We start from the raw sequence: 17401 nt of genomic DNA, 5'->3' as shown, positions 1-17401 counted from the left end.
ATAGATGAAGGATGACCAAGTCTAAGCTTTTGCTGATCTACTGAATCTTATGCACATGGTTGTGAGATCATAACATGTAAGACAAAAAAGTCTGAAGAAAATATTGTTTCAGAACAACCGCACACTGATGACTGTTCTTAATTGTTTCAAAGTAATTGCCACTTACTGAAGAAAAATAGAAAATTAAAGCCAATCAGCAACAAAAATATCACAGGACTAAACTAAAAATATAAACCAAGAGTATCTTGCCAAAACCACATAAAATGAAGAAAGGCTTCTGCTAGTATGCAAGAACAGTGACATCTTGTGGGACTTTTACAGAAGTTAGTTTACAGAGGGACAGAGCAAACTAGTCTGCGATGTTGTGTAATTAAACAAAACACTACTTCAGTAGTTCATTTAACACATATACCATTAATAACATTTGGTAGAAATTAGGCTTTATTGCTTTTATAATGAGGAATGAATTTTTTTTTTAAAAAAAAGCAGATAAATTGCTAGTAAGAAAGACTTTCAAAAGAAAAATTAATGGAGTCCAAATAACTGCAGCAGTTTCCTCTGCTCTCCCAGGAAGTAGTTATATTTATCACTTAAATATTACTCATCCAATATAATAATGGCATAAGGGCAAAGTTGCAAGAGACTAAACAGGAATTATGTTGTAAAGGCATACAGTCAAACATTAAAATGACATCCATATTAAGTGTTTTTAAAAAAAAATAGACATAAATATTTAATAAATAAAGCATGGATAATTATGCTGTTCCTTTCCACTGATTAATAGACTATGCCAAATTCGTTACACATACTTCTTGAGAAAGCAAAGTTGTATCGCAATGGAAAACTAAAATAATACATCCTACTTTCCATTACAGTATGCAAGATTTGGACCCTTCAGATTGTATCAGAGTACATGACTTTCTGGAACAAATCTTCAACTGCTGTAAAGTGTCGTAACTCAGCCAAGATACTCAACTCTGACAGTTTATAACAAGCAAAAATGTCTGGTTTGTTGGGTTTTTTTTCCCAACAAGTCTGCACCCAAACTAAGTTATAAAACCACAACATTTACAACCTGGAAGATGATAGATATTCCTACCATAATGTTCATGTGTTCATCTTATTTTCTTTTACCTGAGTAACCTAAGTAAACAGATTACAAGGCAATTTAAATGTATTAGCTAATACAAGGTTTACTGGACTTCTCATATATAGAAATGTACTTTGACACTATTTGCAGTTTTACAAATACAAAATGGATAAGAATTTTAAAACATATTACTGAGCAGCTATGTCTTTAATATCTGTACAGATCAATAGGTGCAGTGGAATTATGTACAGAATTTATCATTTAATTTTTAAACAGCTTTTGTGCAACCTGGCTTTAATGTGCATTTAAAGAACTGCTGTCAACATCACAGATCTGTAATATTTACTGGTGCCAGAAATGGAGAGTATAGAATAGGACAACAGCTCCTAAAATAATACTGTGCTATGCAGACATCTGTACATAATTCAGATAGTGCATATTACTCAATGTCTGACGAGGAATAACAGTTAGCTGCTAGTACAGACATGGGCATTTACAGGTATTAGGTTTGTTATAGTAAGTATGGACGAATTAACTTTTCCATATATAAACATTAAAGGAAAGGACTTGAATTACGAAGTTATGTAATAATTAAAGGAAGTTATGTAATAAATAATGAAACTTTCAATTCAACTTGCAGATTAGTACAGGAGGAAAAATTCCTTTACAGTAGCAAAAAATTCTTTACAGTAGCAATGAAACCATTCAGAAGCATTGTCAAATCAAAGGTAATTTAATTTTATTTTATAATCACAGCAACTGAAAGTAAAAAAAAAAATCAGTATGACGAAAGTTTAGTTTATCTCTGATAGTCTTGTTAGTGTACTTCTGTGTTATTGTACCTGTCAGATGTTTCCTCCTCTTTTTGTGCTATTCACGCTCTTTTGATTTATTTTTTTATTTTTTAATTTCTTTAGTCCCACATAAACCCATAGACACTAAAGCACAGTGAATGTGCAATTTGCAGACTGGTGTGAGCGAAAAACCACAGGAATATAATTACTTTTACGAGGTAAGCTTGGAGTAACTTGGAGGAGAAAATTTGCGCTTCAAGTACTTGAGGATGTAAAGTGGAAGACAGCTTACAACAGTGATTGCTGACACTTTCCACAGGAAGGTCACAGTTGTGATAAAGGCAACATCTGCAGAAACAAAAAGGGAAAATAAGTAATGGGAGCTGATAACATGGAAACTGGTACTTCCATAGTGCAAAGTCAATAAAACTCTCTTAATTGTTTGCTTATGCTATTGTTCAAGATCATGCAAAATAAAAAAAAAAAGCACAAACCAACAGAAAGTTAACCTCAACATTTTGTTTTTGCCAACTATTTTCTTCACACGGGAACTTCAGAGGGGTTTTTTATTGTCCTTACACTGTTTTGCAGCACAAAATAATTTTTGAGGAAACAGAATCTCAGTTTAAAAGCAAGACTTTCTCATAATAAAGAGTTAAGCCAGCTTATTTTTCTGCTAGTAAGAACAATTTTAACCCAGTATAATACAAGTTGCCAAGCAGAAATTCTGCTACCATTTTGGATCCTTTATTCCATATTCAGATTATTTTTCTCTGAAACAGTCACAACAACTAGACTCATGCTTAAAACCTTAGAGATTAAATTAGAGCCCAAAAAATTTAAAGGGAAGACAATGCAGTGATATTGCCACAAGCCACAGTAAAAACCTATTTTTTGTGACAAACATTAACAAGAATGGTGACACCCTACACTTTCTACTGAAATTTTTTGACCATATTTGCAATGGTCAGGTCATACTTAACTATCATGGAAAGACCCCAGAAATCCAGGTAACCTGAAAATTGGGTTTTTTTTAAATTTGCTTTTCCCCATTATTTACAAATGTAATTAAATAATTTACTACTCTTTAATGAATTTTTAAAGACTTGGAAAAAAAAAAAAACCTTCAAGAAAAGTTAAACATGACCTACCTAAGAAAGCTCCAAAAGACACTCTGCCTATACCTGTTTCATAAAGAGGGAGAATGAAAATAAAAGGATAGATTTACAGAAAATACAAAAGTTATGTGAAAAACCTCAAACTGGTTAGCTACACAAAAAGGAACTTAAAAAGATGTTAGTAGCATTAACTGGAATATTATTGCCTTTCACATGACAATCAGAATATTTAAAACAGCAATGAAACCAAAACATTTTGAAAATATAGAGAATTTATATTTGGTCATGTTTTAAGGTTGTAACTAGGCAGGCAGTTTTCTTACATTTGACTTCAAGGTACAATTTACTGTATAAACAACTTGATCAGAACTATTTTAATGTGAATGAAAATTCACTTCAGAAAATGCACTAAAGAAATGCTATACTGCTCCAACTTTACTCATTAAAAATACTTTACATATTAGATTTCAATGTATAAACTTGTTATACAGTTTTAGCCTAAGCTTGCTTAGACATACTAAAAGCCTATGTAACATATCACAGACACATGCCTAATAAGGCCATTGTGTGCAATTAATTCAGAAACCTGAAAATTGATTTACTTCAATGAATCAGAGCTATAGAGCAGTATCATACATTTTTGTCTTTCTAATTTGAGTACCCTGTCATACTTATGATATCATTTCTTTGGGAGGAGATGATGCTTATACGTAACTTCATTGGAAGAAACTTTATTTGCCAATGAAGTCAAGCACGGGATTTTTCCTGATACATGGAAGTTGTTCTATACCTTGAACTGTAAACCATAATTTAGTTTGTACTACGTTACGTGCACAAAAACTCCTTCTCCCCAGTTATAATGTGACAGATTAAATAAGAGTAAAGCACTAAGCAGAAGTGAGACTGAAATGCATTTTCTCGGATTAACTGATTAATAACACACAATAAAATACATTTTTACAAAAGCCCATAAAATTGTAGCCTTTTCAGTACCCTTAATGATGAAAAATACAGAGAAGTCCCCAGGCTGCAAGATGCCATGCAACCTTTACTTACTCAGTTGCTCAGACTTGTCCTTGTCTCCTTATATGAGGAGAGTAAAGCACTGCCCTTTACAAAAAGGTTTGCAAGAAACAAAGTCCCTGCAGTTTTTACACATACGTGAACACCACCTAAAGGTGTTTCTCACTGAACAACACCCACAAAGGATGGAAGGACTGGCTGTCACCAATACCAAAGACTTACAAAGGTAAAGCAGCAAGTTCCACTTTATGAAGGTCCTGGACTAAAGAGCCAGTACCTGCATCTGTTCCTGCTTGTTCCTTTCATTTGTAATCTGGCTGTGGAGAGTCAGGAATCAACCCAATAATCTCTATTAAAGAGTCTGTGTCAGAGAAGAAAAAGCACTCTGGCAAACCTGAAATAATGTACGAGTACCAAGCCCAGCAGGGTTGTTTCTTCATTAAAATTTGACTCCTGAGAAGTCTGGGAAGTAAGAGAACACCTGGGACAAGCATTCACTGAATAAAAAATAATTAGATAATGTAAATACCCTATCCTAGTGTTGAATACTTGGGACATGGAAGAGTGAAAGCAGAACTATGAGACTCCTAGAAACTACCATATAACATTTAATTCTGCTATGAGAAGTGACAATTGAAGAAGGGCAACTCATCAGCTCCTGGAAAACAGAGAGAAGGAGCTGTATTCTACCCCTTGTGACGTATAGTCAAAATTGTTATATATATTTCTCTAAAAGTTACATTTGTAAAATCACACTAAGACTGAAATAATCGTTTTTACTGAAGGATAATTTGATATGAAAAGAAATATGTATTATTTTGATGCTCAGATCCTTGACTGCTAAGATTTGCAGTTAAAATGTGTTCTTTCATTTTGTGAACTATGAACAATCAGAATCTTAAGACACGGTATGACAAACTGCAATTTAAAGGAAAGCAAGCTTAATATAATTATGAAACAATGATTCTTATATAAAGAATCTATCCTAACAGCTTTCTGCCTCACCCTCTAGCAATACTTCGGCTCTTTTAAGCTTGTGAGTTAGATATAATTAGGTCCACTTGGTCTGGCATACAAAATAATTCATAACTCAGTGAAAGATCCTGATTTTTTAAAATCATATCCATTTCAATAGTGAAATCCCAAAGCCAATTTAAGGTATGCAGTTTGGACTGTGAAGATCAGATCAAGGATAGGAAAAGTATGCATGATTTGAGTAAAGTTTATCATCTAGATAAATCATAATAACAGGAATAAAGATTGCCAAACTCCAAGAGGATAACAGAGTATTTTAATCCAACATTAATTAATCCTCATTTCAACTCAGTCATACTTCTTACGGAGAAAGCTGTATTTCACAAAGCATATTATCACCTATTTTTAATTTAAAAAATGAGAAAAAAAATTCAAAATATAAAGCACAGTTCTTTGCTAAAATATGTTTACTATTACTCACCAAAGTATTCATTTAGAAATGCAAGAGAGGCCACATAGCAGCCAAGACTGAGAAATTCAGCCACCACCATTAACCAGTGCCATGTTCGTATGGTCAGTGCAACCATCAAGAGCTCAGTCAAGATTAGGGCAGTGAAGGAAATGGCAACGACATGTACAAATTCAGATTCAAAAAGCAGCAGGGCTCCATACATCAGAATACCACCTAGAAAAGGCACACAAAGTTAACAATACACTAAGCAATGGTATTTCAGTGTACCACTTTTTACAACTGCACACTGAACATTTGATTGCTTGTTATGAAAACTTGCCCAGTAATTTTTTTTATAAGGTAACAACATTGATCTATCTAAAAGAACAGTGATATTTACTGTACTTTGTGCATGTCAAATAAAACAACCAAAGTAAAAATGTAAAGAAATAGAACTATTAGAAAATTAAACACCTTTCAGCGCAATATATTTGATGAACTGTTAATTAACTTCATTTTGTCAAGTGCTACAAATAAATGAGATAGTGTTGAAAGTGTAATTACTTTTAACTGATTACGCAATTCAGGTTTCTTCAACAGTACTTCTGTCATTCCATGAAAGAAAACTACTATATAAATACATGCAATGTGATAAGCACTCATTAAAATTTTTCTGGATTAGCATTTAATTAAGAACACATCCTTTTTTAGGCAACATGCATCAATAAAAATACCAATCCATGCCGTGATTTGAATAGGTCTGGCATACTACAGGAGTATTGATTTACGAGATAAACAGAAAGCAATATATATAACTGCTGATGTAATGTTATGCTTTGGGAATTCAACCTGCAGCTGAAAAACAATATTGCTAGTAGTAGACAAAAAATTCTCAGTTCAGTAAAATTAGGACTCTCTCCTACCTTGGTAAATACTGATTAAAACCCAGATGAGGAAGGTCTTAAATGACAAAGATCTTCCCTAAGGGAAACAAGTGAGAGGACAGTTAAACACAACTTTAAAAAAAAAAAATCAACTCAGTTCATGTATTTTTAATAGTTAATCACTAGAGAGACATTTTACCAGAAAATAAGGAGTCTTTGAAGTGATATAGGCTAAAAACTTTCCACTTGCTTTTATGATTCTTCATTGCAAACTTGTATAGAAATCGCACAAAGCCTAAATTTGGCAGTAGGACAGTTAAGGCCTTAAACAGCAAAGACAGTTTACCTTGCAATGCTCTGACTAGTTTTCATTTATTTTTTATTTAAAATGTTTTTATGTCTGTTTTGTAAAATGTAGTCTTAAAGAAAAATAGCATTGTGTACCTACTGACCTAAACCTCAAGCAAAACCGTAGTTATTAGTCACTTATAAATGTTGGATAAACTGTCTACTTGCATTCATAGAATCAACACAGGACTACTATGAGTTTTCAGCAAATAATTATTAACAAATACATTTTAAATCTTCTTGTGATTGTGAATGTTATAGATTGGAACATATGCATGAATCAAAGAATAAATGCTGTACATGTGCATATGACATGCATTCTGTGAGGGTACAAATGAAATATGTTAGAATTGCAGAGCTGAAATGATATGCATTTAAAAGGATAAAATCACAAACAGAGCAGCCATTTTGGCACAAAAGAAGTGATCACTGGAACAGGGAAGAATCAGCACTTTACAAACAAGTATGCTTCCTTCATTGCTGTAGAAAGTGATGAATTAACTCTATTACGTCAGTAAAGGCTAAAACATTTCCTTGAATAGATAGAGCTCATGGCAAGGTGCTAAGACATTTTCATAATTCTGTATATAGTCTAGCATGTTGGTGACAGACTGAACATATGGGAAAAAAAATCTCATACAAGCACAAAGAAACATTAGGGTTTTTTCTCCTTTGAGTGCCTACTCATTTTTCTTTGAGTACTGGACACTGCTTCCACCTTTAACTATAGCTCCCAATGAGCAAGATTTGTGAAATAACAATGAGCTTGACTTTTGGGTCACCTTTACGGAACTAGAAGGGGTAAGTCACTCCTGAGTCTCCAGGGAATGCTGCACAACAGGCTGTAAATCATTTTCAGATGAAAGCAGGGAGCCCTCTTGTACTTCCTTTCAAATTTTCATCAGCTTTTCTAGCTGTAACTCCACAGGAGCCACAGTAACAGTAATACTGAATCAGCGTGTCCTCCAGGGTATGTGGCCACACCTGTCCCTCTGAACCCTGCTAATTTTCTCTTCTTCTTGCACCGGAACAAGAGTCTGTTAATGACTTGTGCCAATGTATCTTATTCTTTGAAAAATCTAAAAAGCATTTTCATCACTAGCATATCCCAGAAAAGAAATCAATTCCTAGTAATACAATTATAGTCCACGTCAATGTGCATCTGAATAACACTAGCTGAATGGCATTGGTAGAGATTTGCATTTAGAGTCCATAATTTGAAAAATGAGGTACAGAAATACATAGGCTTCATAGTATCATGACTAAGGTAGCATGATCATAAATTGTTGTAATAAACACTCACAATAATTAACCTTGTAATAGTGAAGTCAAATGTAGCATGTAAATAACTTTTTGTACTACTCATCCATAATCACTCACTGATCATCAGCTGCCCCACACAGTGCACTGAACTGTACTCTCCAGTTTCTCCACATTCTCTTTTTCTTTTCCTTCTGAAGAGAATTATTTGGGTTCTACTTATTTAATATTCATAGAGATGCAATGTAAGCTAGGAAAGCCAGTGATTCAGCATCTCTAAGAACTGTCATTTAAATCTAAAGAAAAAACTTAGCCTGTATTCATCTACCCATCATGGCCAGTTTCCGAGTACAGGTTAACTTCTATCTTTGGAAATAAGTTGCTTCCAAGTTCCATCAACAGGTTTCCACAGGCAAGTTTACAACTGCTTTTAGCAGGTGTGAGGCCATGCTTTTTTGAGATTAATCATAGGCTGAAATCTCACAAAGACACTTTAAAGAGTCCAAAGTGGAGAAAGAGAGAATCAAGATCTCCAAGACATGAGAAAATTTTTTTCCAGACTGAGTACAATTAAAAAGACAAAGGCTCTGAAAAGTTTGGACCTGCTTCAACTACAGTCTGCTTTTGAACTTTTAGACAGATCTTCAAAGAATCTACTATCCCTAAAAAGACTATCTGCTTCTGCCTTGGATCATAACTTTTCTAGCTGACAGTTTAAGATGAAGCAGAAGTACTTTTCAAAAAACTCATGAAAGCAAAACCTTGAGATTTGTTTCACTTTTGTGGTTAAATAAATTATACTCTTTCATTGTTGCAAACACACAGAAAGCAGTGTCTACAGATGACTCAGTTAAAATGTATCAGTTATCAATATCTGTTATTTAAAGGAAATCAGCTTTTGGAGAGATCAGTAGTAATTTCTGGAGGTTGGGGGGGGAAAAAATCTATCAATTAATGTACCAGTTAAAAAGGAAAAAGGAGCTGTGAAAAAGTAAGCATAAATAACGCCACATCAGAGATCCTGAGGCCAGACTGAAAGCAACTTTTACATCAACATACCTTCATGTTTGAATTATTTCAGTCCAACCATTGGTGACTTAACAGAAGTATTAATAAAACTGAGTGGAACATTTGGTACCATGTATTATTTTCATAGTTGTGTTCGGTTTGCGTGGCAAGGTTTTGGTAGCAGGGGCGGGGGGGGTGTGGGTGGGGACAATGGACACACATGGACAGGACGACTACAGGTGTGGCTTCTGTGAGAAGCTGCTAGAAGCTTCCCCTGTGCCTGACAGAGCCAATGCCAGCCGGCTCCAAGATGGACCTGCCGCTGGCCAAGGCCAAGCCAATCAGCGCCTCTGTGATAACATATTTAAGAAGGAAAAAAAACAGAGGGAGCTTTTGCAGCCGGAGAGAGGAGTGAGAAGATGTAAGAAAACTCTGCAGACACCAAGGTCAGTGCAGATGGAGGGGGAGGAGGTGCTCCAGGTGCCAGAGCAGAGATTCCCCTGCAGCCTGTGGTGAAGACCATGTTGAAGCAGGCTGTCCCCCTGCAGCCCATGGAGGAAGGATGAGGGGGTGTAGAGATTCCACCTATAGTCCATGGAGGACCCCATGCTGGAGCAGGTGGAGGCACCTGAAGGAGGCTGTGGCCCCGTGGGAAGCCCACACTGCAGCAAGCTCCTGGCAGGACCTGTGGACCTGTGCAGAGAGGAACCCATGCCACGGCAGGTTTGCTGGCAGGACTTGTGATCCCGTGGGGGACCCATGCTGGAGCAGTTTGCTCCTGAAGGTCTGCACCCCATGGAAGAGACCACGTTGGAGAAGTTCGTGAAGGACTGTAGCCCGTGAGAGGGACTCCATGCTGGAGCAGGGAAACGATGAGAGGAGTCCTCCCCCTGAGGACGAAGAAGCAGCAGAAACAACATGTGATGAACTGACCGTAACCCCCATTCCCTGTCCCCCTGTGCCGCTGAGGGGGGCGGAGGTTGAAGCCGGGAGTGAAGTTGAGCCTGGGAAGATGGGAGGGGTGGGGGGAGGTGTTTGAAGATTTATTTCTCATTCCCCTACTCTGTTTTGCTTAGTAATAAATTAGATGAATTTCCTCTCTAAGCTCAGTCTGTTTGGTTCGCGACGACAATTAGTGAGTGATCTCTCCCTGTCCTTATCTCGACCCATAAGCTTTTCGTTATACTTTTTCTCCCCTGTCTAGAGAATGAGTGGTGTGATAGAGCGGCTCTGGTGGGCACCTGGCCCCCAGCCAGGGTCAACCCACCACAATAGTACAAAAGTTGTGCACCTGTCTTGCATGCAATACCTTAAGAAAATGATTGTAAGGATTCCCAGTTTTGCACACACTGGAGATTTCAGCATTTGTTCATATCCGAGCACTGAGGACATTCATACCTTTGTGAGATCCTTATAAAGTTCTGGATATAGCAATGCCATTTCTGGCTTCACATCCTGGTCCAATACTAGAGAGAAGACTGGAAACATAGTATATATGGTTGCATACCTAGGTGAAAGGAAAGCACATAAATTGACACTTTTGTATGATGTGATTTTAAGCTGACCTACTGAGTTCAAGTATTCTTTTTATGTAAGTGGAATTAAACTGGCTCTTCTACCCAGTACTGAGGCAGCTTACCAATACAGCTTTACACATGCAACTTGCTCTTGTCCTTCTGAGAGCTGCCAGTCATGAGAAGTAACACAGCTTTTATATGTTCAAAAACAGTAAATACATTTCTTTCTTCTATACATAACACCCAAATTTATTGCCTGTTACCATACTCCCTGTGCATTTGCACTTTGGACAACCAGTTCGAAGACCCGACATTTAAATTCATCCACAGATGATGGTATGAAAACTGAAGAAAAAACAAGCACTATATTCTGGACATCATGGTATAGGTAGGTGGATGAACAAAAGTCGTAACAGCTCTGTAAGTGGCTTTGGATTTTAGTATACACACACCAGATGTATACTTTAGTATGTACTTTCCTAGAACTTAGCACATGTATTTCCAAACATTTTGGAGAGGTCTGCTGCTTGCCTCTGCAGAGTCTGGTGTAATCAGATTTGATTTGACTATGATCTAAGTTACAATTGATTTAAGCTGTTGTTTACATATAAAAAGAAGTATAAAAAGAAGGTCTTACAAGAGAAGGGGCAGAGAGTAGGGACAAACACAAATATATGCGTATCCCTCAGCTGTATGACTTGGGGAACGATATTACTAAAGCAGCTTCTGCAACAAGACCAGGGTGCCCACAATCCTGCATACATTCACCTGAACGGAAATCTATGTAGTAGACTTAGGTAGTGCACTCAGAGGAAATTTCATAAGAGTCAGTAGCTTCAGCTCCATTTTTCACAGAAAAATCTGTGATTCTCACTGAGGCTCGCATGGCAATCTGTGTAACCACTGAAACTGGTCTTAGAGATTTCCTCTATTGTGTTCACCCTGTATGTGAAAAAGGTTACATGGCATCTTCTTCTAAGGCTATGCAGATCCCTCTCTTCAGAGAAGTGGTAATGAGGTTCTACCCCTCATACAGTGCATATTCACTTTTCTTTGTAATTTGACTTTTCTTTGTAGACTCATTCCAGGTTTTGGTAGCATATCAATCACAAACATACGAAAAACATGGCAGACACCAACTACGTGATGTTATTTAACAAGTTAGTTTGCTATATTTATTACCAGGTATCGTAACTGCTGGTTTTGACTTACCCTACCATTAGGAATCCTTGGTACAAGGGAACAGATGCAAAATAGAAGACTGATGAAAATACAGCCTACAAAAAGCAGATAATTATATATTTAATATAATTCTGTATACAAAACATTACAATAAAGAAAAAATAACAACACCAGTTAATTAAGATATTGTGATATTGCAAAGACAGACATGGTGCTTTTAACTATTCAGGAAAAAAAAAACCAAACGTTTTAAATACCTGCATAGTTGAAATAATAAGGCCTCGGTGCATGACAAATTGACCAAGTGCTGCTGATCTTTTGTAACTGTTTCGACCATGTACCATCAGCAGCCTACCTATGTGTTTAAACTGTGTGATAGAAAAGTCAGCTGCTAGGGAAGCTTGTTTTCCCTCCTAGAACAAAATAAAAATATTCCAAATATTAAAAACCCAGAGTAAAAGATGTGCTTGAAATTTCAAAATTCTAAGTGATAATTTAAAAGTCAAGTTTGCTCCTGCTTCAGAAATCAACCCTGCAACGAGACACAAAGGACAAATTTTTTGTGCATATTCTAAGATGCAGTGGCTGTAACAAGTAAGTTTAATCGCCTAGCCTGCTTTTTCCAGGTAAATGCTACACAGAAATAACTATAGTGTTTTCTGCTTTTCTTGCTTTTTTGTATTTAAAAAGATAAAGCAGAGGACATAGAAGCAAAGAAAGTATTAGTTCAAAGACTAAGCATTTTTATCATCTCACAGCATACTTTAATTAGAAATGATCAATTCACTACTGTTTAAGAATAAAGCTTCTAATGCCATGTTACTACACTACTATGTGGCACATATTTGACAATGAAACTTTTAACACTACCTTGCCTTCAATTCCAATTCCACAGTCTGCTGCTTGGATCATGCTGACATCATTTCCTCCGTCACCTGGAAAATGTCACTGCAATATTTAGCTCTTCAGATGTTTTAGTTTTACTCTCCTGGCCTTACAGTATTTTAGAAACCTCTTATATACCTTTTAATTTGTACAATTAATCTATGGATTATGATTAATTACTTCAGCAATCAAGACTTATTCCTGTGGAATAAAGACGACAACCACACCTTTCTCATGGAATGGCATTTTCTGCTACAGCTGCATAATACCTGGCTGTTGAAAGAAGTCTCTGGTTTTGTTTCAACTACTTCTCAATGGTGCCATCTACTGCTTAAGTTTATTACAGATTTTAGCTACTGCAAATGAAGATCGTGCCAACAGTTACCTATTGCACATGTGCGTTTTCCAGTGTGATGCTGTAACAGTTTCACAATATGAGCTTTTTGGGTGGGAGAACATCGGCAGCACACTACAGCAGGACACTGACAAGCCAACTCTACAAATTCATGCTCATAATACTTCAGACAAACCTAAGGAAAAACAATATACTCACATTTACTTACGATTAAATACTCTACAAGTAGTTTAAAACAAAAACACAATATAAAGAATTCTTTTATCAAGTTTTGCTTGCACAACATCCATCTGTGAGGAAAAAGCCACATTCTCCTGACTGTAGCTTTATTATTTTAAACTGATATTCTCTTTCATTTAGAGAACCAACACACTTTGGGGTTAAGAGAAGAGACAATACTAAAGCATATTGCATATAAATTCCATTCTGTTACCATACAGGAGACCAGAGAACCAAAACCATTTGTCCATCTAGAACATGCATCCTCTAATTAGCACTCAGTGAAAAACAGAATTATCTTTAACAACAACTTAAAGTATGGGCAAAAACTGGAAAACAGTTTAAGAGCATGAAGACACTGATACTGTACTTTTTGAATATAAGCATATAGATAAATGTAATTTGACAGAAACCAAGTTCATACCTCAAGTGAGTCCCCAGATATCACCAAGGCACAGTCATGCTTCCTCCTAAAGGCATTTAGTTCTAAGTGAGCCTCTCCTCGAGTGGTAACCTTTAATAAAAAAAACCCCACTCACTTAAAAGATTTTGTTATATTCTTAAAAACAACCTGCCTAAATAAATCAGATTTTGAGAACTCAAAAAGCCTTGGTTCTTCAGCAAGTGTTTTATCCTGCTTCAAGCCCAATATCCATGGAATGTGACTACAAGCTTCAAATCTTATGGAGTGAAAAAGTAATCATCAAATAAGGAAAATCTATGTAGTGGGCATAACTGGTTCCTCACCGAAGGAGACCAGGACTAAAAAATTAATGGATTAATGACATTAAAATATCTTAAATTCAAGCTGATCTGAGTCTTTCCAGGGCTAGAGAAAAAATAGACAAAAAACCAAACAAACCCCAAAACTTTTATTTATTAACCAGTAAAATATGTTCTTAGAATAATGCAACATGTTCGTATTAATAGTTCCTTCAGTTTGGGTAAGTAGAGACAGATTTCAAAGGGCACATAAAAATGCTCACTAGTACTAATCCTTTTGGATCTTGCATGAGTATGCAAGCAGGATCAAGTAGCATAATACAAAAGAACTACATCATAGATTTTTTTATTTATGTAATTATTGTTTCAGAAAGGCCCAGTTGTGAAATGCAAAAAATGGTCAAAGGTTACCAAATGTATTTTGGAACGTTTTGAGCTACAACACAGAACATGAAAAAAATCAAATTATAACCAGATTTTGAGGAGACTGACAGTTTTGGTTTGGGTTTTTTTTTTTTTCTCCAATAAAAGATCAAGATATTTTAGAGCTATCACACAAGACAAGCACAGAATAAAACACAAACTCCGATTACACTTCTAACTTTGGCTCTGTCACCACTGTAAATAACTTTTAAAATATATGAGTCTTAATTATACTGAAGTATTATGAAGTTTTGTCTTTGGCCCGCTACTACCCAGAATCAGATGCATTCCAAAGACCCTTCTCCCTCCAGGATGGACTCTACTGCACATAAAATCTGAGTTACATTAAAAAGCACCTGCAAACAAAAAAACCCATACATGTGCTCCAACTAAGAATTTTTTTTTCTCCTTTCTCACAATTAAACATGTAAAGAGAAAGCTCCTTGTCTGCCAACTCTTAGGTACCCTGGATTGCACTGAACCCCTATAATCTTTCTGCATTACAGAGATTAAGAGATGTCAGCACTTGGCGCACCCTCATGAGCAGTAATTGTCCTCTCCGTTCTACCTTTCATCTAACAGAGATATTTTTTTAAAAATTTGTAAATACCTCTAGAACAATGTATCAGTTAATTTCATTACAAAATGAAGAAGTTGAGACTTCTAAGAATAAAAAGGAAGAGCATTAAAAACAAAATGCATTTTTTGGGAAGCCAAAGTAGTAAATAATTTTTTATTTACTAATTTATAACTAAAATAGAAGTGTTAGAGTGCTTGGTATTTTCTTACATTAATCCAGTAGTTATTTCTCTGCAACAAATGCAGCCACAGAAATAATTCTGTATAAATCCATTTCCTAACTAATTCAAAACTTTGCGTAGTCTAAGTTAACACAGTTTTATGCTGATCTCTTACTACCAGTCAAGGTAATGAAAATAAAAATCTAACTCAACTAAATAGATTTTGTTCAGGAAGACTTAATTTGTGGTGTTACAACATGGAAAGGTCAACAAAAATTGATCTGAAGTTTTATCAGAAGCATTAATAATTTAGTTGCAAATAGTAGTCTGCAGGGCCTAATTTGCCATTCTGATGCTTCAGAAGAAACTACATTTACATGTAAATTATATTCATATAATTATTTCTGTAGGTACAAGTGGTTCATTTAGAACAAACAGAGACATATTATGTCTGATCACACAGCATCAATCAACGTCTGGAAAATCTATTTTTGTTTGGCTTCAGTAGAGTTGATGCTATGCAAATATAACCAAAATGTATAGAAAAAGATATTCAGTTTACCTTTCTGACAATTATCTCAGTCTGTTAATAAAATGCAAATATATATCATGATATTAAAAAAAATCAAATTTTCTCATACTGATTTGAACTACGTCTATGCAGAGGGTGTTGGAATCACAGTTTAATTCAGGATTAATTCTGCCTGAGTCTGAAGAGTTCAAGTAATTAAAATGCTAGAACAAGCAAGAACCACATTCAGATAGCCTAAATTCCTGGACACACTTTCTGTTTGGATCAGCACCTCACACAGATCCCTCTCCATCACGATTCAGAGGTGCCCTACTATGTCCATTGTATCAGTGAAGAGTGTAAAACACATGTTGAACCTAGGTCACCTGAACATGGCTACAAACATTTCTGTAGCATATAAACAAATCTAGAAACAAGTACCCTTAAACAGAAGCAATGCTTTAATTCTACATCCTTGAATAACAACCTAAGTACTAATCTCTTGACCATTATGACACTCTGTACAATAATTCATCAATTTTCAATAAGCAGCCAACTCCTGATCAAATAAAGCAACATTGTTATTAGCTGTCCTTTGATGAACCAACAAAAAAGTTGGAACTATACTTACAGGTCTGAAAATGTGAATATCTTGAGTTCTAGACACTAAGTGAGAACTTTTTGCGATGCAGGTTGCTGTCTCCAGTTTATCTCCTGTTAACATCCATATCTGCAAAATAACGTAGAAGTTTACTCCATTGGACATTAATGTGTCTGTTCTCCAAATCTAAGTGATGTCTCTCTCCAACCTTTTTCTAGTACCTTTTGGGATTACATTACCAGAAAAAATATACTGATATGTGCATTTCTAACTAAAATTCATGAGCAGTTTTTACTGCAACAACACACAAAGCAGAGAAGAACTGTCTTTACTTCAGGCAGCTTCATTCCCCTTCCCTTCTCACAAGGGCCAACATCTCAGTTTACATGAAGACAAGGTGAAACTCTGGGGAAACCCACTGGCATAGCTGAACAGCTGGGAAAGCATAAAAGCCTTTCCCTATGGCCCTGATACTACCTTGATCGAAAGAGTGAGGATGCAGACAACTACAAGAGAGATAACATTTGTCAGCAAAATGATGTGACACAACAGTCCGTGACCCTAGTGAGAATCTATCAGAGAGCAGCAGCCAAGCAATGAGACAGCATATCCTGGAGAAAGAGCTACAGTCCCAATGCTCCAAAGAGATCCTGCCCACCAATCATGCAGAACTGGGATGAAGGCATTAAAGTTTAAGGAATAAGGTTGAGGATCCATCTGTTCTTAAAGTGACACAGTGCTCTCTCACCTCAATCACCTGTGTCAGGAAATTATTGTCATTACATTGCAAAATTCTCATGGTTTGCTTGTGCCCTCTTGTTGTTGCCATTCCAGCAGATATTGGGGTGGTTAAAGTCCAGCACAAGGACTAGCATGTGCAAATGTGAGGCTTTTTCCAGTTGTCTGAAGAAGGCCTCTTCTACTATTTCTTGATCAGGCAGTCTGTAGCAGATACTTACCATAATTTTGTCCACATTGGTCTGCCCACTAATTCTCACCCATAAATTCTCAACTGGCTCATCATTTGTCCCAAGGCAGAGCTCCATGCATTCCTGCTCCTCTCACATAAAGGGAGATTTCCCATGCTTGTTGGAAATCAAAATAATTTACCCTCCTTCTCAGGCTAAAACCAACATTGTATCTGATTCAATTTAACCAATGAAAAGTCAACACAACTTTTCTGTTCGGAGTTTGACACTCTGCTTCAAGCAAAATGTGTATAATCTTGCACACTCCCCTCAGATATTGCTCATATCTTTACTTCAAACACTCTCTCAAAAAAATGTATTACTCC

General features: G+C 36.1%; 1 protein-coding gene across 2 annotated transcripts in view; it reads right to left on the bottom strand.

Annotated features, from left to right (window-relative positions):
• Window positions 1-430: 430 nt before the first annotated feature.
• The window catches only part of ATP9B (ATPase phospholipid transporting 9B (putative)), a 183029-nt gene continuing 166058 nt past the window's right edge, over window positions 431-17401 (bottom strand). Inside the window, exons 20-30 of one of the 2 annotated variants that reach the window (XM_054814848.1) lie at window positions 16138-16236; window positions 13534-13623; window positions 12921-13065; window positions 12521-12585; window positions 11908-12063; window positions 11681-11745; window positions 10350-10458; window positions 6375-6432; window positions 5482-5685; window positions 3036-3068; window positions 431-2232 (exon numbers count right to left, since the gene is read on the bottom strand). In XM_054814848.1, the coding sequence (XP_054670823.1) occupies window positions 2096-2232; window positions 3036-3068; window positions 5482-5685; window positions 6375-6432; window positions 10350-10458; window positions 11681-11745; window positions 11908-12063; window positions 12521-12585; window positions 12921-13065; window positions 13534-13623; window positions 16138-16236 (1161 nt within the window). In that variant the 3' untranslated portion in view covers window positions 431-2095. The remainder of the gene's footprint in view (window positions 2233-3035; window positions 3069-5481; window positions 5686-6374; window positions 6433-10349; window positions 10459-11680; window positions 11746-11907; window positions 12064-12520; window positions 12586-12920; window positions 13066-13533; window positions 13624-16137; window positions 16237-17401) is intronic. The other variant, XM_054814849.1, reaches the window with a different exon arrangement.

The sequence above is a fragment of the Grus americana genome, chromosome 2 (genome assembly GCF_028858705.1).
Source record: "Grus americana isolate bGruAme1 chromosome 2, bGruAme1.mat, whole genome shotgun sequence".
NCBI classification, from domain to species: domain Eukaryota; kingdom Metazoa; phylum Chordata; class Aves; order Gruiformes; family Gruidae; genus Grus; species Grus americana.
Note: the sequence above shows the minus strand (reverse complement) of the source record. Positions and strands in the feature narration are given on the sequence as shown.